Source organism: Aquarana catesbeiana, linkage group LG03 (assembly GCF_042186555.1).
Source record: "Aquarana catesbeiana isolate 2022-GZ linkage group LG03, ASM4218655v1, whole genome shotgun sequence".
In the NCBI taxonomy this organism is placed as follows: domain Eukaryota; kingdom Metazoa; phylum Chordata; class Amphibia; order Anura; family Ranidae; genus Aquarana; species Aquarana catesbeiana.
This window is the reverse complement of record NC_133326.1, coordinates 506,509,618-506,531,037: the sequence shown is the minus strand read 5'-3', so window position 1 is coordinate 506,531,037 and position 21,420 is coordinate 506,509,618. Positions and strand designations below refer to the sequence as shown.

General features: G+C 41.9%; 1 protein-coding gene across 1 annotated transcript in view; it reads left to right on the top strand.

Annotated features, from left to right (window-relative positions):
• The window catches only part of NMUR2 (neuromedin U receptor 2), a 73,863-nt gene that overhangs the window by 38,479 nt on the left and 13,964 nt on the right, over nt 1-21,420 (top strand). The window contains exon 3 of the mRNA XM_073621134.1: nt 16,032-16,157. Coding sequence (XP_073477235.1) covers nt 16,032-16,157 — 126 coding nt within the window. The remainder of the gene's footprint in view (nt 1-16,031; nt 16,158-21,420) is intronic.

The following is a 21,420-nucleotide window of genomic DNA, read 5'->3' as shown; positions in this document are numbered from 1 at the left end:
TTAGCAAAAAGTATGGAGGCATAGGACACACCCTCTTCCACACCCCCAAAAAAAAATATTGGTTTAACCCACAAGTGCTTTCTACCACTGCTATTCCTTTATACTGGCTTTTGGAATTTAGAAATGCAGTAATTTATAAATTGGATAAAAGGTTTAGCACCGAGAAACCCTTTTTGATAGATAAGTAGTGCATTTTTTATACAACTGTAGATCAGACCAAAATGAGCTACACATGAGGAGGAAAATGGGACAGATGGACTTTGTCCCAAATCAGGGACAGTCCTTCGAAAATTAGGGACAGTTGGTAGCTATGTAAAAAATTGCAATTGGAGGCACAGAAATATCAAGCATTTTAGGTGCTTGCTTGCAGCATTTATTTCTTTCCATACATGATTTGTTAACTTGCACTGTGCCTCTGAACTTCCTGTCAAATTTGACTCCTACAGGAAGATCCTATGCGAAAGCACAGCCCCCTCCCTCCTTGCACAATATAGCCCTCTCCTGCTCTGAAAGCAGGCATATGGTGCTTACATTCAGTAGAATGCTGGGGGCTGGCTTTCTATACCAGAGTTGCTTGTGGCTATTCACTGAACCTACTACAAGGGACAAGGGATGCTCTGCTGTCCAACGTGTGCACAGGGTAGAGTAGGATTGGTATGCTGATTACATGCAAAGTAGTTCCTTCTTCCCATCACTGCAAAAAACGCCAGGAGGTGTCCGGGATGTTTGCAAACTGTCTCTTTTCCACAGGAACCTGATGCTAGGCTCAGCCTATCTCTCCCTCATAAGTGGGTCTCTATCCCTACCTACTTTCCCTAATTTGGAAGACTCCCCAAAGTGACACAGCAGGGCTATATATCCTCTCTGTGGCAAATAGGGCTGCCAAATCCCAACAGTACTCTGTGTAAATACAGACACACGCTTCCCCAAGATGGCACCCAGAATTCATGGCAGAGGACACACTTATGCCATGCATGATGTCCCTCCAGAAGACAGAATAAAAGGGTAGTACTTCTCTTAAACAGAATTCCAGTTCAGGAACGAAAGATAGGTGGGGACATCTAGTTGTAGAAGGTCACCAGAAATCTCACTACAAGGAAATAATGTGAGACTTAAACCCAGTTACAACCTTTTATGTAGCTCCTGTGTGTGTGTGTGTGTGTGTGTGTGTGTGGGGGGGGGGGGGGGGGGGTGACTTGAGTGAAAAGAGTCATCTATGGCTCTTAACAACACATTCAAGATGACGGTACCCATCAGCAGTCTCAGGTCTTCTGTATGTCTACAGCAGATGACTTTTACAAGTAAATAACATGCCTAAAATACTGTATGTAAAGTAAACATATCATATGGGCAACAGGGTCCCTTTAAAAAAGACTGAATGTGTTCTTGTATCAAGTGGTATTTTTAGTTACAATTACTAATGCATTGCATTGTAACATTTCAATCCAGGAAATATATCTAATTACCTTTGTGAAATAAGGAAGGATTATTTTTTTATTAAGGCCAAACTGAAACTAAATGTCCACGTTGATTTGTTTGTCTTTTTCTAGACCAAGCATTTATACCTGCCCAACAGTGGCTTCACTTTTCCCCATGCAGCTATGGCCAAGCCATTGCTTGTCAGGGAGACAGGACGCTTGATGTGAAATTACGAGAGAGCCGGTACGATAAGCATAGGCTTATCGTTTTGGCTCTCTGGTGATGTAATGCCATATGTCCATATAACATGACAGCCAACTGCTGCCTAGAGTCCCAGCTCGGGCAGCCTGTGTGGTCTCCAGTGCATGCACAGTGGTAGCCTCTCTCCTGTCTAAACCTGAGCAAAGGGGAGAAAAATATAAGGCAAATTACTAGCAGTTCTTGCTAATCTGTCTCCTCTCCTGTTTGTTGTGACTTACAGAAACATGTAAAAAATAATATGATGATATGGACAGAAGTATTTTGCATTAAGATATTTTTATGAATAGGATCCTTGATCTATGCATATTTTCAAAGGTAGAGAGCCTAGGAGATGAAGGGTTGGTCCATTCAAGGTGTAAATCCACAGCCCCAGCCAACTAAATCTAATGGACCACCTACCAGTGTATGGCTGCCCCTGAACTCTAATGCAAAGGTAAAGTTTGTCCCTAAACACCAATACAGAGATAAAATTTGTCCCTGAACACTGATGCAATGTTAAAGTTTGTGCCAAAGCACAAATGCAAAGTTATAGTTTTTCCCGAAACACCAGTAAAAGCTAAAGTTTGTCCCTAAACATGAATGCACAGTTAAAATTTTTCCCTGAACTCCAATGAAGTTTTGCAATGAGCACTGATAAAAAGTTAGTGTTACCATTAGGCACTCATGCAAAGTCAATGTTTTTTATGACTGTCATTCTGATATTTAGTATGCAATTCAGTTTTTTTTATTGTATCAGTGTTTGTATTTGTTTTATCTACACATATATTGCTATATCTACAAGTCATTGATAACACTAATGTACCACAAGCTGTAGATGAGAAAATTATTTCAAGGGTCCCCTAAAATGTTTTTAAAAGTTCCTTAGCGATAAAAAGCCTGAGGAAGGCTGTTCTAGACCAAAGCTGATTTTTATGCAAGGCTGACTTTCAAGGACTGTCTCTATTTGGCCTTTCTAATTATGTAATTAAACAACTATGCTATCTCTCACAGAATGCCAGTGGACTCCTATTGGTCTTGCCAATCTACACCAGCATCTGCATGGGCTGCCAACAAATTCTGGCCATACATTTTATTTGAGCATTTTATTGTCAGAGCTGACAATACCAATGCATTTGGTAATATGGTTTTTCTTTGTGACTCCTCACTAATTACTATTGTTTGAGTTAATATAAATATCAGGTACTTCACAATTTATAACTCTCTGGGGGCCCCAAGCATTGAAAAAAAAGTTTGACCATTTTAAACCACATATCTTGATTTCAGCAAGGCATTTGATACAGTTGCACATAATGAACAGATGAATTCAGTCAGCACAAAAACAGATATAATACTCCAATCATAAGCAGCTGAACACTCAAGGCCAATATATTGCACTCCTTGAACAGACATAAAATACAGAATAGTGCATAATTCTAAAATCTCATATAGGTAATATCTAACAGTTCTAAGACATATAGACAGTCCCAGTTTGTATAATTTAAAAACCAAGGGTGACATAGAAGGCACCAACAGGCAAGAATAAAATCCACAGTAGTGATCAGGGTGCTCGAATATAATTGCAGTTATTGTGCATCCTTATCTGTGCTTCCACCACCGTAAGCACAGGCTGCTCAGCTCATTCTGTGGACCTCTGATAAAACAGAAATGTCATTCGAGCATTCCCCACAGGGGCAATCAAAAGATGAAGTCCTGCCTTTAAGCCACTCCAATGATCGAAATCCGGCCTCAGAAATGTTGCAGAAGTATAACCCTCTTATATGCAGTTGATAGCGATGTGGTTCATGCAAAATAGAACTTGTACCAGCGAAATTCGCTGAGGAAGTCCTGCCCACAGGGACGATACACATGTGGGCGGGAGGGCTTTGTGACATCATTACAGCCACCTTTCAGATCTTACAAAGAGACTTAGAGTCATGTTGTGGTACAAGTTCTATTTCCTAGCACTGGGGATTCAGTGCTTTGTTTGTAAGTAACTTTCCTTACTTTTAATAAAGAGACAGTTTAAGTACAAGCAGAGAGCACTATATATGTTCTATTGATTTTGCATGAACCACGTCACTATCAACTGCATATAAGAGGGTTATACTTCTGCTACATTTTTGAGGCCGGATTTCGATCGTTGGATTGGCTTAAAGGCAGGACTTCATCTTTTGATTGCCTCTGTGGGGAATGCTTGAATGACCTTTCTGTTTATTCAGAGGTCCACAGAGTGAGGTGAGCAGCCTGTACTTATGATGGTGGAAGCACAGATAAGGATGCACAATAACTGCAATAACATATTTGAGCACCCTAATCACTACTGAGGGACTGGGACTGCCTATATGTCTTAGAACTGTTAGATATTACCTATATGAGATTTTATAATTATGTTTTTTTTTTATTTTTTATTTTTTCCATTAAAGAAGTTTATTACAGAAGTATTAAGTAGACAATACAGAACAGAGAGTACAGTAAAATGCTTCTGATCTAACATAAGTTTCAGTAAAAAGGCCGCAGTTTACATTTGTTTATGCAATGTTGATTCAAAATAACCAAAAATTGAACACTGTAGTATCGGTTGTGTCTTTTACATGAACCATATCGCCTCAGAAATAGGCCTGTACAATGTCACAACCCATTTCGCCTATGCCTTTAATAATATTATATGCGATATTGCAATTGACCCTCTGAATAGATCAAAGAGATGAAAAGAGGGGAAAAAATAAAGTATACATGTGAAAGAAGGGGAAACGAAAACCTAAACCATATGTGAAGTAGGAGGAGTGGAGTTTGTGTTTATTCAGTATCGTATTATAAAAAAGAAGCGGAAATGATCTTGAGTAATCCTAATTGATCTCGACCACCCACGTCGACCAAGTGTGTAATCCAGCACAGATCTACTGTTATGCCATATCTAAGACTAAATTAGCTTATCGCCTAAACTTGGGCACTGAAAATGTCGGAAAATGTCTGAGAGTATTTAAACACGTTCCATGGGCGCCAAGTATCGAGAAAGTTTTCAACTTGTTCGTTTGCTTGTGCCAAAGTGTCTTCCATTTCATAAAATTCTATGACTCTATTTAGCCATTCCTTAGTTGTTGGTACGTGAGTTGATTTTCAATAAAGTGGGATGAGGGGCTTGGCCGCATTTAGTAAGTGTTTTGTGAGCGAACGCTTATATCTCCTCAGAGGCCAGCTCGAAATATGCAGCAGGCAACAGGCTGCATCTAAAGGTAGAGTGGTCTCAGTGATTTTTTTTATATATTCTCGTACACTGTCCCAGAAATGGGCAATCAAAGGGCAATGCCACCATATGTGTAGCAAAGTCCCACTATCTCCCAAACACCTCCAGCATCGATCCGATGTCTGGGGGAACATCTTATTTAAATTTGTTGGAGTTAGGTACCACTGAGTCAAGAGTTTGAAAGCTGTCTCTTGCACTTTGGTGCTGATAGAGCACTTGTGTGATAAGATGCAAGCGTTCCTCCACTGTTTCGGGGTTATGTTTACCTGTAAGGCTTCTGACCACCGCTCTCTGAGTCTGTCGTCCATGGATGTTTTCGTGTTCTGTAGCCACTAATAAATAATTGAGGTAGCCCCACGTACTGGCTCTCCCCCAAGGCACACCGACTCGAAATCTGTCAAAGGCCTAGAAAAGTCTCCCACCTTGTGGTTAGTGCTTACATAGCTTCTAACTTGGAGGTATGTCCAAAAGGACAAGTCAGTCACATTGTCATTTTGTTTAAGTGTCTGAAAGTCTTTCATTTTGGCTTGATGGTAACAATCTCTTGCTAAAAGAGGTCTGTCACTGTGGGAGGATCTGAGGTGAGGGTTGCCCACCCCTGGGATGAAATCTGGGTTGTCTCGCAGTGAGGTAAGTGGACCTAAGGCGGATGTAACTCCTGTGTCAGCGGGTATCTCATGGATCACTTTCAGAGTGGTACCCGTTAAGGGGTGTTGCTTCAGGTCGTCCGTGTATGAATGCCAAGGTCGCCAAGGTGCAAAGGTAAGTGGTAAGGCTTGAAGGTCCATTTCTAATTTCACCCAGTCTTTGGAATCTCTGTGACAGTGCCAGTCGATAACCCTTGTTACGTGGGATGCTTTGTAATAGCCCTGTAAGTTGGGTACTCCTAACCCTCCCAGTGCCTTCACTTTCTGCAGTGTTTCAAGTTTGATTCTCAGATTTTTGTGTGCCCAAATAAATTTCAAAAACATGGTTCTCAGTGTCCTGAACATGGTAGGCGGCAGTTTAATCGGTAATGTGCGCATTAGGTAGAGGAGCCTAGGGAGGACTGTCATTTTAATGACCGCTGCCCTTCCGAACCAAGAGAAGGTTCCAGCGTGCCATTTGCGCAAGTCCGTTTCTATAGATTTTAAGAGAGGGGGGAAATTTTGTTCGTATATTGTCGATAATTGTGGTGTTAAAAACACCCCCAAATATTTCAGTTTTTTGTGGTCCCATTTGAAGGGTGAGTTCTCTATCACCGATGTGAGTGAGTGGTTGGGGAGGGATATATTCATTGCTTCCGATTTGGAGTAGTTTATCTTTAGGTTGGAGACATAGCTATAATGTTCAAAGGCTTTCATAAGATTGGGGAGAGTAGTGTGGGGCCTGGATATAAAAAATAACAAATCATCGGCATAGGCGGCTACCTTGAACTCACGCCCCCTTACCTGGAATCCCCTGACCGATTTATTTGCATTGACCTGTCTAATAAATGGCTCTAGGGTTAAAATGAATAGGAGTGGTGAAAGGGGGCAGCCTTGTCTTGTACCATTCGCGATATGTACCCACTCCGAGAGAGTGCCGTTTATTTTCAGTCTAGCCGAGGGGTTATGATAAAGTGCGGAGATCCAGGCCAACATCCTATCACCCAATCCAATATGTCTACAAGTAGACAACATGTAGTCCCATGCCACGCGGTCGAAGGCCTTCTCCGCATCCGTGGACAGGAGAAGGCCCTCTGATCCGCTGGAGCCCATTTGGTGGATTAGTAGAAGGGCTTTAGTGACATTATCTTTGGCTTCACGGTCGGGCATAAAACCCACCTGTTCCGGGCCAATTATTTTTTGGAGGTAGGGTCTCAGTCTGTCAGCAAGAATCCTCGCAAAGATTTTCACGTCCAGGTTCAGCAAGGATATAGGACGATAACTGGCACAATCGGAGGGGTCTTTACCTATTTTCGGTATTACTGTTATATAGGCTGAAAGTAAATCTGGGGTTGTGGTCCTGGGTTCGGACAAGGAGTTCAAGGCCGATGCTAGAGGATCTGTCAGCAGGTCTGTAAATGTTTTGTAGTAGATAGCCGTGTACCCATCCGGGCCGGGACTTTTACCTAGCTTCAAATTCTTAATGGCCATTCTAATTTCGGTCGTGGTTATTGTGTCTTCAAGGGTGTTAGCTTCCGTCGTGTCAAGAGATGGGAGACCACTTTTACTAAGATAGTCTTTGATTACTTGTGTCCTATTGCCATCCATACCCGGTTGTTTGTGCTGTGGCGGTAAATTGTAGAGATTTGAGTAAAATGTATGGAAATGTTTAGCAATCTCCTCTGTAGTGACATCTAGTGTCCCATTTTTTTGCTGTCTTATGCCTATAATGCTATTGTTTTGGGTGTGGACTCTTAGCGCCCTCGCCAACGTCTTGCCTGGTTTGTTGCCCCCCTCATAGTAGATTTTTTTCCTGAAAAATAAGAACCGTTTGGCTTTAGCATCAAAAAGTGTCTGTAGTTGTTTCCTGGCTGCTAATAATTCTGTGGCTGTATCCACTGCAAGAGATTGTTTATGTTGGGACTCTAACTTATGGATACGACTTATTAGAGTTTTGATTTCTTTTCCTCTCTCCTTTTTCCTTCTAGCCCCTATCGAAATCAATTCCCCCCTTAGAGTACATTTGTGGGCTTCCCAAATCATCAATGGGTCCATCCCTGGGGTGTTATTCTGGGTGAAAAAATTTGACAGGGCCTCTTTGAGTTTGGGTAGATGGGTGGGGTCTGAGAGTATCGAGGAGTTAAGCCTCCAGATCTGGATCTTTTTTTGCGACTCTGTCAAGTCTAATGTTACTGCCACTGGGGCGTGATCGGAGAGGGATTGGGTGCCTATGCCTCGGAAAGAGTAGGAAGGTCTTTTTGAGTTATAAACAGATAATCTATCCGAGTGTATTTTTTATGTGGTGCTGAATAAAACGTGTAGTCACGTCCATGTGGGTTGAGGAATCTCTACGAGTCTATCAGTCCCAACTTATGGAGGAGGCATTTAATGCCTTTCAGGGTTTTGTACCTAATGCTAGTGTTGCCATTGGAGGTGTCCGGGATTCAGGGGGATGTTGAAGTCTCCTCCCAGTATCAGACACCCCGTAGCAAACTCCTGCAGCTTATGTACCATTTGTTTACAAAATAGCAGGTGTGCTGAGTTCGGGAAGTACACATTTGCTATTGTGATGGGCGTTCCACTGTAGTTCCCTTTTAGGAAAATGTATCTGCCCTCAGGGTCTGTCAGTTGGTCCGTCAGGTCAAAAGGTGCATTCTTACTGACCAGTATCGAGACCCCTTTAGTTTTAGCGAGACTGTTTGTGGCATGATAAACCCTTGTGTAGTTCGAGTCGGCGAGCCTGGGGACGCGGCCAGTTTTAAAGTGGGTTTCCTGTAGTAGTATGAAATGTGGCTTACCTTTTTTAATTTCTTTAAGTAACGTGGATCTCTTCTCCGGGGTATTCAATCCCTGTATATTGTGGGATATTACTGTGGGATTGCGCCCTAGAAGAGAGTAAGCCATGGTGCAGACTCAGGAGCGGTGCGGAACTCTATTAATCTGAAAAAGAAATACCGGTGGTCAGTTAAGGTGTTCTTAAGGTCGGGGACGTGGGTGGTCAGAACCTCTGAGAGGTGTGACAAGAAGTAAGATAGAGAGGTGGGTGTGAGAACAAAGAAAGGAGAAAAAGGGCAGAAAGTAAGAAAACAAAAAATTGAAGGTGAGAGGAGGAGCGAGTAGAATAGGAATTAAGTTCAACCTCTAGATAGAGCCCTATCTAGAGAACTGTAGTGCGTCTGCAAAGCTTAGTGCAGTGACAGACCACTTGTGGGGGTAGGGGGAGGCGGCTGCCTGGTGTATGAGTCTAACAAAACAAACCGTTAAGTTTAAGCATAAAACTTATGAAGGATATAACTGGCAAAACCGTCCTCCAACAGACACACAGCCTAAGGCTAATAAGAGATATACATCTCTTAACTGGAATAACATATATATGTTTAATTCACCCTATCGCTTAAAGGGTCCTCTCCGTCCCCAGACAGGAGGACCGAGAGGCCCCGCTATCACTGTCACTCCCGCGACGTGAAGACCCAGGCGGCCGCCACCTCCAAAGTGTCACGGTCAAGCCTGCCTCCACCGCCGCGAGGGCCCCAGAACTGCTATAACTTAGATTAATGCTAAAACATCATGAAATAAATTGTGGTACACATCATGTGCATATAGCAAGCCTGTGACTACCTTAAGGAAATGAGAGTCAGTGGGGCATGGCCCTAGTAAACTGAGCCTTAAAAAGGCAAAAACAAAAACAGAAGAAAAAAAAAAAAAAAAAAAATCTGCGGTTGAACTGGTCAAAAATAATTCCCTCTGGGATCAAAACAGATAGCCAGGTCTTTGTAAAGGCTTGTAAGCTGGACAGCTCTGCATCAGTCCTCCGTGTGGTCACAATCCCAAAGAGCTCTTGGATTCGGTGTGTTGAATTTGGAGCTTCCTGCTTTGCCTGACTTCATTTTCTTGGAAGACCTTTTTTCAGGTGTGGAAAATGGTGATCTGGATGGGCTCGAGTTGTGTGGTGGTAATGCAAACTCGGCATACCAATCTGGCAAGTCCACTAGGTCCAGGCCGAGTCCCGCACAGAAATCGGGAAGATCCAATGGGGTGCGTAGGATATGCTGGTGCCCATTTGTCGCCACAATGAGGGCAAAGGGGAAACGCCAGGTGTATCTGAGGTCTTTTTCACGAAGTTTGTCCAGTAGTGGGCGCAGAGCCCTACGGTTTTTAAGTGTAATCTGGGATAGATCTTGGAATAACATTATGTTCTCTCCATTAAAAATGATCCTCTCATTCCTCCTCGCTTTGCGCATTATGTCCTCCTTTAACTGGAAGCTTTGGAGGCAGCAAATGATGTCCCGGGGTGGTGCAGTGTCGGGGCCTGTAGGCCTGAGTGCTCTGTGGGCCCTGATAAAATCAATCACAGTCTCCTCCTGCCTTTCCAGTAGGCTATTAAAGACCCTCTGTAGGGCCGGGGCTATTTGATCTGCCTCCACAGTTTCGGGGATCCCCCGCACCCTAATATTATTCCTCCTGCCTCTATTGTCGAGGTCTTCCAGGTGTCTGTTTACGTCTATAAAGTGTTGGGTGTGGGACACAGCAATCTTGTCCATCCTGTCCAGGTCAACAACAGAAAGAGGAGACAAGGGAGTCCCCAGAAAGCAAAAAAGGGGAATGGTCAACTACGGCTTATGGTACAAAAATGCAAAAAGGCTTTATTAAGGGTAGGGGGGGTGGGGGTATTTACATATACAAAAAATTCCAAATATATGTAAGATAAACAATGTATCTAAATAACACAGTCCGTCTCACTACACTAAACCAAAATTAAAAACCATGCTGCAACATTGATGAATAAAACTGCAGAGCGTGCCTGCAGGCCAAAAACGCATGCAGTGTCCATTTGAATCCAAAGAAAAAAGTATTGCACCAAACATTACATGGAGTAAGCTACTGATGGGATATCAAGTCTTATGTGGTCTAGTATTAACTGTGCATCAGATTGAGCAGTACTGAGAAAAAAAAAAAAAAATGCTGCATTGAGGAAATAGTGTTTGTGCACTGGACATACCTAGTAACAGGAACGCTGGTCTTTCCATTTCCAAAACAACTGGTGTAAACACACATTTAGTGCACTGAGGTTGGAAGCTGCTTGTGGAGGATTTCCTTTTAACAGAGGTTTTTTTTAAAAAACCCCACCTAATTCAGCTATGTAAGGTCCTGTCTATGTGGATATATGTGGGTTTTTTTTTTTTTTTTCTCAGTACTGCTCAATCTGATGCACAGTTAATACTAGACCACATAAGACTTGATATCCCATCAGTAGCTTACTCCATGTAATGTTTGGTGCAATACTTTTTTCTTTGGATTCAAATGGACACTGCATGCGTTTTTGGCCTGCAGGCACGCTCTGCAGTTTTATTCATCAATGTTGCAGCATGGTTTTTAATTTTGGTTTAGTGTAGTGAGACGGACTGTGTTATTTAGATACATTGTTTATCTTACATATATTTGGAATTTTTTGTATATGTAAATACCCCCACCCCCCCTACCCTTAATAAAGCCTTTTTGCATTTTTGTACCATAAGCCGTAGTTGACCATTCCCCTTTTTTGCTTTCTGGGGACTCCCTTGTCTCTTCTTTCTGTTGTTGATATAGTGCCATTGCTTTTAGGGCAGGTATCCCGTCACATATTAACGAATCGGCTGGTACTCTATTTGCTGTTTGCTACTTTGGTGAGTGTGGATTCAAGGACCTTTTACCCCCCATTTTTTGCCATCCTGTCCAGGGCCTTATCTCTCTGTTTCCCTGCATGTTCCGCCGATGCTAATTTTTCAGTGAGGACAGCCAGATTTGTTTTGAGATCGGTTATGGCGGCTGAAAAGGCCAATTTAATTTTGGCTGTGAAGCCGGACATATCTGCGTATGTTAGGGGCTTGTGAAGTCTTGATTTCCCCCTGTTAATGTCTTCATTAACGTCTGACTCACCGCTGAGGTCTTCCTCGTGGAGCTCTGCCTGCTGCGTCGGCGCCATCTTGGATTCGGCCTTGCCGTTCTCAGCCTCCGTCTTTTGTCTCAATAAATCCACGATATTCCTGGCTGTGGGAGTCATCAGCTCTTTGCGGGAACGCGTGTGCGGGGTGCTGTGTAGCTTCCTGGCCGGCATGGAGGGTTTTTGGAAAGAGTGTCAGGCTAACAGGCTGTGTGTCTGACGGAGCTCCTCTAGTGCGCTGCCATCCAAGCCGCGCGCCAAGCCACGCCCCCTTTTTTTTTTATTTTTAGTGCTGCACTATTCTGTATTTTAGTTCTGCATAATGATCTAATGTAAAAGTTGTACAAACTAAGACCTAACCCTTGGGTAGTTCAGTGGATATGCAGTTGGCTAAAGGATGGACACCAGGGTGTGGTTGTAGGTGGGGTTCACTCAGCACTGAGAGCAGTCACTAGTGGTGCACCACAAGGCTCTGCACTAGGTCCTGTCCTATTTAATCTTTATGTAAGTGATATAACTAAAGGTTTGTTGGGCAAGGTATATCTTTTTGCTAATGACACAAAGGTGTGAAATAGGGTTGATATCCCTGGAGGTGTCTGTAATATGGAACATGATTTGGCATTGCTGGAAGATTGGTCAAAGCAATGTTAACTGCAGTTCAATCTATCCAAATGTAAAATAATGCACCTAGGGGGAAAAAATCCCTTGAGAGAGTACAACATTGGAGGTACAGTGTTAGGCAGCCCTACAGAGGAAAAAGATTTGAGCGTACTTATTTCAGACAATTGCAAAATGAGCAAACAGTGTAACCAGTGACATGGAAATTCATAGATAGGCAACTTCTATCCTCGTATTGATTAGTGGTTCCAAATTAATAATAACTACTGCAGTAGGGAACAGACACAAAAAATACACTCAGCATCTTTCCAAATAGCTGTTCTGCCTTATTATGACGCAATTGAAGGTTTTTTTACACATGATTACGTAGGTATCAAATTAATATTACAATTGTACTTTTATGGTAACAAGGGGCGTAACATAGGCAGGCTAATTCTAACCAGGACTCAAAAGAATGCAAACATGTAATGAAAACATTATTAGTGCCGTGTGCACAGTGAGGGCAGTGTGCAATACATATAAAATAGAACACAATTATATACAGAACTTACAAATTTGCTTTAAACCAGTCAGTGGGAAAAGTGAATAGAATTCTAGGCTGCATCACTAGAGGGATCACCAGAAGGAGGAAGGAGGTCCTGATTCCCTTAAATAGATTTTTAGTGAGACCTCATTTAGAATACTCTGTACAGTTCTGGAGACCTCACTTACAGAAATATATTAATAACGAGTCCAGAGACGGGTAACAAAAATGGTGAAAGGTTTGGGGGATAAAACATATCAAGAGTGACTTCAGGAACTTAATACGTACAGTCTGGAGGAAATAAGGGGACGGGCAGACATGACTGAAACCTTTAAATACATCAGGGGGTTGAATAAGGTTCAGGGTGGGCAGTATTTTCAATATAAAACCAAAATCAAAAACACGGGGACATGACCTCAAACAATCAACAGTAAATGGCTTCAAACATGCATGGGATAAATATAGATCTATAACTACACAAAAGAAGTTAACAAAAAAGAAAAACTTAAAACAAGAAAGATAAAAAATAAATAAATAAACAGGCAGACTTGATGGATTACTGGATCTTTTTTCTGACGTCACTTTTCTATGATTCTATGTTTCTATTTTTATTAAAAAATATTTAAAGTCAGAACTTTTTTGTTAAAGGTAGGGATTGAACTCCAAACTTTTCTCCCATTACTGTTTTGAAGAAACAACAGGAAGTGAGAAGGGATCACTCCAAAGTAAGGACAATCCTCAGCAGTTGTCACCAGAACAAAGGTCCCGACTAGAACATTTGCCCTCTATTCCTTTCCAGTGACCACTGAAAATGTTGGATTCTTTTTTGTGCTGGTGACAATGGTCACTAGGACAAACAGAGGCGGTGAATCTCTACAGCTGTGACACAGACAACAATTAAAAACCTATCAAAGTTTTTAACCCTTCACTGCTCTATCCAAAGCAAAAATGGCTTTAGACATGCTTTAACTTGCACATTTATGTGTAAAGTGCTGACAAGCCTCCTTCTGCCATAGGTACATAAAGCATAAATTAAGAATAGCCAGGTTAGGCAAATTTTTAAATACTTAGAGGGCTCTAATATTCTCATAGCCAATTACATTTTTTGAAGTTGCACTTGGCCTTCCTCTTTCTTCCATCCCTTTCTCATCATTGGTCAGGTAAGGTATTATAATGTTCAAGCATGGACCAATAGAAACACCAAGGTAGGTTGGCCAATCATCACTTCAGGAACCTCAGGACCACAGTGAAGTTCCTGCCGGGATCTGCAATGTATCTGGTGGCTACACATGTAGAAGCTTGCAGGTGCCAGCAATGCATAGATTCCTGCAGCTGGAGAATCAACTTGTATACATTTTAATCTTTTAAACCTAAATAAACTATTAGCATCTGAGGAGTAACACTAGCTTGTCAATCTTTCAGCTCACTTATTTATAGATAAAATTAATGTCCCAGTAAAAGCAACTGGTGCAGATCACATATTGCTTAAAATAGCTTCAGTTAATCCATAGACTGAAATGTTTTATCCATGCTGACAGCACTGCAGTATCAGAAATATATCCTTGGTCTCTCAACTAGTCATTTTATATTCTGTGGCTGACAGTGACATCAATCAATACACAAAATGAATATATCTAGAAAGTATGCAGAGATAAGTGCCAGGGTGAAGAAACTGAGTGAGATGAAAAGTGCTCTCAAAAAACATAATACCTTGGTGCAGCTAATGGTCTGGAAGCAAATAAAGAGATGTAATACATTAAAACCCAACTGAACGATCAGTTTAAATCAGCAAAATACATTCCAGGTGCATCAAAACAAAGTATGTACAAAGTCTTAAAGATATTTTAAGCTTGTCCCCTGCTAGCATTTTGCACAGAAGGACCTTTGTTCTCTGTATGGAAGCCATGCTCTCTGCTGCAGGGGTTCAATATGACCCTTTCTTATAGATGCGCAAACTTGTGCCCGGGGTGATCATCTTTCCCCTACTAAAGGTAATGGCTCCATGTGCGATTCCATGTGAACACTTGCATGTAATTGCTTTGTACAGGCTGAGTAACCGCAGTCATCCACATCCACCAGTAAAGCCCGCTGCAGGAATACGCCTGATTGTAGCCACAGCCGAAACTAAAACACCATGAGAAAGAGTCTTTAGACTACATTAAAGCAGAACTCTGTTCAAAAAGACTTTAATGTGTTTAATTGTGTTATGAGCTCCTAACCTCTTTAGTGTAGCATTTTATTTTTATTTTCTTCCATCAGCATACAAAATGGCTTGTAGATGTTCCTTTTTGTATGTCTACTCCCCAATAACACCAGTGCTGCAGCTAAGATTGACACCGATTGTTGTTAAATCCCTGTCCCTGTGTATGATTGCACACTCAAAATACAGTCTGTGATGACAAACACACAGCCACAGGTGTGTGTGTTTCCCAGGATGTGATTATGAAAGGAGAAGTTAACACAAGGGGAGACATGTCACCAGTGCTGGCGTTAGTAGGGAGTGAAATGACAGCAAAGACTGTTCAGAAAGTGCAAACATTTTTATGCCGTAGAAGAAGAGGCAAACAAAATGCAACACTGCACTGATAAGGAGCTAATAATACATTGACAAATATTAAAATGGTGGTGCCCTTAAATGTTTTAATTATTTATCGGTATATAACACGCACAGGCGTATAACACGCACCCCAATTTAAGAGGGAAGTTTCAGGAATTTTTTTTTTTTTTAAATAAACCACTTTGAAGCAAAATAATGGTCAGTGAGCATTAATGCAGCCTGATTAGTGCCCATCTGTAGCTTCAATGCAGCCTAATCTGTGCCCATCTGCAGCTTCAGTGCAGCCTGATCTGTGCCCATCTGCAGCTTCAGTGCAGCCTGATCTGTGTCCACCTGCAGCCTGATCTGTGTCCACCTGCAGCCTGATCTGTGCCCATCTGCAGCCTGATCTGTGCCCATCTCCCCCATCAATGCAGCTCACAGTTTCTCATAGGAAATCGCAGAGCCGTCATCTCCTGTTTACTCGACTCTCAGTCGGCAGTCACATACACAGTCCTGCCTCCGACATCGGCATTGGACCAGCTCCTGTGATAGACAGAACACTGGGCCAATGCTGGTGGCAGAGGCGGGACTGTGTGTGTGTGATGTGAGACCCGAGTTAGAGCCGAGTGAGAGCCGAGTGAAAAGCCGAGTGGAGAGGAGATGACGGCACAGTGAATTCTGGTGGCACTCGTCCCTCTCCGAGGTACTCCGTTGGCGTATAACACGCACCCGATAAATACAGTATATTTAAATCAGCATACAGAGATCAGCATAGATATCAGCAGAAAGAGATTAGCATTAACACTTTGCCAATGCATTTTGAATGTATATTACCTCTAATAAAAGCAGTATCAAAAATGTTAATATATTTCATATACTAATCTTACCCTGTGTTATTACAGTTGTCTTAGTGATGGTTTTCGCCATCTGCTGGGCTCCTTTCCACATTGACCGACTTTTCTTCAGCTTTGTGGGGGAGTGGACTGAGCCTCTAGCCAACATCTTTAACCTCATGCATGTGGTGTCCGGTGAGTTGAATATAATTGTTATGCAGATGTAACATATGGGTTATTTGTATGGTAAACTATAATCAATCATGAAAGAGTTTCTTCAAAACTGCTCCATTCTCCTAAACCCTATAGTATGTATAGTATAGATAGCTAGTACCCTGGTTTTCTGAATGCCCTAACATGACAGGCTAAAATTTTCTCAGATGCAATGAAATATTCAGGCCAGATGTATCCAAAGGTATGCTATAAGTGCTTCTACTGAGGATAGGCCCATTTCATCCACTACTTTTCCCCTTCTCAACACTGCATGGGCATCAACATTAGGGTCTGTTCTTTTTGCATCAAGTGGGTGATACATTCTCATGCAAGTCTTTGGGAACACAAAACCTGCTTGAAGCTGGTCAAATGCAGGTCAACTGCTGGTAAATACAACTGTCAGTGAATTCTGAATGATCTCAGGATCATCTCAAACCGATGCCATCAACCAAACCTAACCCCCATCAACACAGGACCTTTCTGGGCCAAGTGCTTCTTTCCAGGCAAAACAGGCTGCTGCTCAGCACACAGACTGCAAACTTTTGCATAGGGAGCACCCTTAGTACAGTGCATCCGGAAAGTATACACAGCGTTTCACTTTTTCCACATTTTGTTATGTTACAGCTTTATTCCAAAATGGATCCATTATTTTTCTCAAAATTCTACAAACAAAGGCCATAATGACAATGTAAAAGAAGTTTTTTTTTTTTAAATCTTTGCAAGTTTATTAAAAATAAAAAAATCACATGTACATAAGTATTCACAGCCTTTACCTACTACTCAAAATTGAGCTCAGGTGCATCCTGTTTTAACTGTTTAATCATCCTTGAGATGTTTCTACAACTTGATTGGAGTCCACCTGTGATAAATTCAGTTGATTGGACATGATTTGGAAAGGCACATAACTGTCTATATAAGGTCCCACAGTTAACAGTACATGTCAGGGCACAAACCAAGCCATGAAGTCCAAGGAATAGTCTGTAGACCTTTGAGACAGGATTGTATTGAGGCACAGATCTGGGGAAGAGTACAGAAAAATTTCTGCACAGTTGAAGGTCTCAATGAGCACAGTGGCCTCAATCATTTGTAAATGGCAGAAGTTTGGAACCACCAGGACTCTTCCTAGAGCAGGCCGCCCAACCAAACTGAGCAATTGGGGGAGAAGGGCCTTAGTCAGGGAGGTGACCAAAAACCCAATGGTCACTCCGACAGAGCTCCAGCATTTTTCTGTGGAGAGAGGAGAACCTTCCACAAGAACAACCATCTCAGCAGCATTACACCAATCAAGCCTGTATGGTAGATTGGCCAGACGGAAGCCGCTCCTCAGTAAAAGGCACATGACAGCCCACTTGGACTTTGCAAAAAGGCACCTGAAGCAAAATTATATGGTCTAATGAAACAAAGATTGAACTCTTTGGTCTGAATGGCAAGTGTAATGTCTGGAGGAAATCATCACCTGGCCAACTCCATCCCCACAGTGAAGCATGGTGGTTGCAGCATTATGCTGTGGAGATGTTTTTTCAGTGGCAGGAACTGGGAGACTAGTCAGGACTGAGGGAAAGATGAATGTAGCTTCCAGTACTCCTTTAGCCCCTAATTTTTGAATATTTGAACAAAGATGCTATGTCAAAAGATATAGGGATCAACATTCATCCTGGAGTACGGTGGGACCTTTTAACAGCGGCTTATCCAATAAATCTAAACAGAAAACCCTAAATCCTGAAAGATCAGATTAGATTCAATATGGGTGCTAAATCCTAGGTATAAGAGGCCCATCTGAGAGTACAAGTAGTCCAAAAGGTTTGGTCTGTATCATTCAAAGCAGCCTCTTCAAACCTCAGGAAGTTGTGGGCAGTCAGCCATTGCTGGAGTGCTTGCATGTAGACAGGACAGCCATAAATATTTTCTACCATGGCTAAGAAGCATGAATATAATCTTTCTAACAGACAGCTCTACAATTTTCTCTTATCACAAGGAGTAGGGAGGGGAAGATCTCCTTTGGTCCTTGACAGCACAGTTGGAATTTTACTGTGCTAGGAAAGGAAATTGTTGTTTCTTATAACTATTCATCTAAAAGCAAGACTTGATATGATAGCAGACAGCATGGGTTAGAGGCAATTGACTCTGAACATCAAAGTTTTGAACCAAATAATCTTTAAATAGCCCCTCCAACCCAAAGTAGATCAATTTACTTCCTGGAAACATGCAGATACAAGAAATTACCTTTACCAAATCCTGCCCAATAATCCTTGTTGAGCAGTGGTGTCATTTTTTTACATTATATAGTTCAATTACTGTAAATCCATTCCTTCCTCTTTTACCAAAGACGTTTAAAAAAAATTAGCAGGAAAATGGAATACTTGTTAAAAGCTCCTGGTTTGTCGATTGCTATAATTGGGTAGAGGAATGTCCTTGGTTACTGCAGACATTTTTATATCTTCTGCATCAAGGCCCTGTACTCCACCGATTGTCCAATGGTTTTGTCTCTCTGAATCCTGTATCTTCATTGTGAGTATTTTCACCTGGCAATACAGAGTGGATTTGCTAGTTAACAGAAACCTCTCCTCTTACCTACAGCAGAAAACTGTTAGAGGCTAGGCACTACCTAGTGCTTATTTTTTTAAATGTTAACTCTCACCAATTACATATTTTTTAGGTCAGTACTTGCTCACCAGATAGTTATTTCATGCAGTATATTGTGTTTGTGTCCATTTAATTTCTAGAAATACAGAGGAGTTATATCCTCTGCCAGATTTTATTTCCTGTGTCACTTTTGGGGAGATTTCCATTATTTTCCTGTCTAGTTGCCAGGGCAGGAAGTGAGTGGAGCACTTCAACAAGGACTCAGCAAGGAATAAGAAAATGAGATTCTAACTTTACCCAGCCCTATCTATAAAATAACTAAACGTGTGCATTAACTAAGAGAAAAAAAGAACATTCTACTACTTTTTGACTTTCAGTTAATTGCCTTTTGACTTCTGTTCTATACTATCATTAACTTTTGTAATCAGTAGCAGTGTAATGGCATTCTGTCCATTTTAACACTTAAACCGTCTGCAGTTTTTGGCAGTAGATTAAATAATTCTGATGCAAGGAATCCTCTGGTGCTTTGATATGGAGAAGGTCTTGATTAAATGTCTCAGATCTGATGAATTACCCAGAATTCCTTGTAATAGGAAACAGTTTGACACCTGCTGAATTTTGCCTGCCAGCTGCACAAATAGGGGGATTTATGGATAGTCACTGGACTGTAGCAGAATCCTATTTACACCCCATAGTAACAAAAAATGTTGGCAAATCAAAATGGTTAGGTATTTTGACAAGTTTTTCACATTTTTTGCTGATATTGGCTCCACACAGGTGATAATAGTTTTGTTTAAATGTAGCCAGCATACATTTTTTAATTTATTTGTTCTATATAAAAAACAAAATTAGTAAAATAAGTTTACTAAGAACAATTATTTAAAAGAAGATATTTATTTTGTGACTATGTACCATGCATTACTTATTTCTCTACATGAATTGTTTGTTTGATTATTTATTTGTTACAAGTAATCACCATATTTTTCGCTCCATAAGACAAGCCTGACCTGGGTTTTAAAGGAAGAAATCAAGAAAAAAAATATTCTGAACCAAATGATGTACTAAAATATTTACCAGTGACCATGAAATGCAGCCTGACATGTGCCAATGAAATGCAGCCTTACCAGTCCCATAAAATGCAGCCTGACCTGTGCCAATGAAATGCAGCCTTACCAGTCCCATAAAATGCAGCCTGACCTGTGCCAAACAAATGCTGATTTACCAGTCCCATAAATGCAGCCTTACCTGTGCTAATGAAATGCAGCCTTACCAGTCCCAAAAAAGGAGCCTTACCAGTGCCAAAGAAATGCAACCTTATCAGTCTCATAAATGCAGTCTGACCTGACATCATCACATCCGCCTGACAGAAGACAGAGCAGCCTGAGAGGCTGCCACAGCCGTACTCCATTCGGCCGCTTGGGCTGCTCTGTCTTCTGTCTGAGTGACAGGCCCAGCCGGGAGATTGCCTGGTGCTCGAGGCGGCTTTGAATGTCTGTCCTCCGTTCTCCTGCCTGTATTGTAACATGGCAGCAGCAGCGGTGCCTGGTCAATATTCGCTCCATAAGACGCAGAGACATTTTCCCCCACATTTTTGGGGGAAAAAGTGCATCTTATAGAGCAGGGGTCTCAAACTGGTGGCCCTCCAGCTGTTGCAAAACTACAAGTCCCATCATGCCTCTGCCTGTGGGAGTCATGCTTGTATCTGTCAGCCTTGCAATGCCTCATGGGACTTGCAGTTTAGCAACAGCTGGAGGGCCGCCAGTTTGAGACCCCTGTTATAGAGCGAAAAATAAGGTATACAGTGCCAACAAGTTACACAGTGCTTTATATATATATATATTTTTATATATATATATATATATATATATATATATATATACAGTGCTCAGCATAAATGAGTACACCCCATTTAAAAAGTAAGATTTTAATCAATATCTCTACAATTTCCAAAATGTTGACAAAACTGAGTCTTATAGAATATTTGCTTAGCTCATTACATGAAAGTAAGGTTAATAATATAGCTTAGATTACAAAATCTTCAGTTTTACTCAAATAGTTGATGCAAAAATAACTACTACATCTAGTATTTTGTATGACCTCTGTGATTTGTGAGGACAGCACCAAATCTTCTAGCCATGGAATGAACAAGTTGGCGACATATTGCAACATCTATCTTTTTCCATTCTTCAAGAACAACCCCTTTTTAGAGCCTGGATGCTGGATGGAGAGTGATGCTCACCTTGTCTATTCAGAATTCCCCATAGGTGTTCGATTGGGTTCAGATCTGGCAGGATCAAGAGGTAAGAATTCAGGAGGCTCTGCGCAGGAGGACAGCAGACTGGAACTGGAGCAGTAGACTGGACCTGGAACAGGCTGGATCAGCAGACAGGTGCAGCAGGCTGGAACTGGAACAGCTGGCTTGGAGCTGGACAGCAGACTGGAACCTGGAACAGGCTGGATCAACAGACAGGTGCAGCAGACTGGAACTGGAACAGCTGACCGGGAGCTGGACAGCAGACTGGAACCTGGAACAGGCTGGATCAGCAGACAGGTACAGCAGACAGGAACTGAGGAAGGTCAGGCAAGCCGGGTTGGTTATCAGGTGGGCAGCAGAAGGACCAGGGGAGCAGGCAGAAGGGAAGTCAGACAGGCCGGAGTCAGG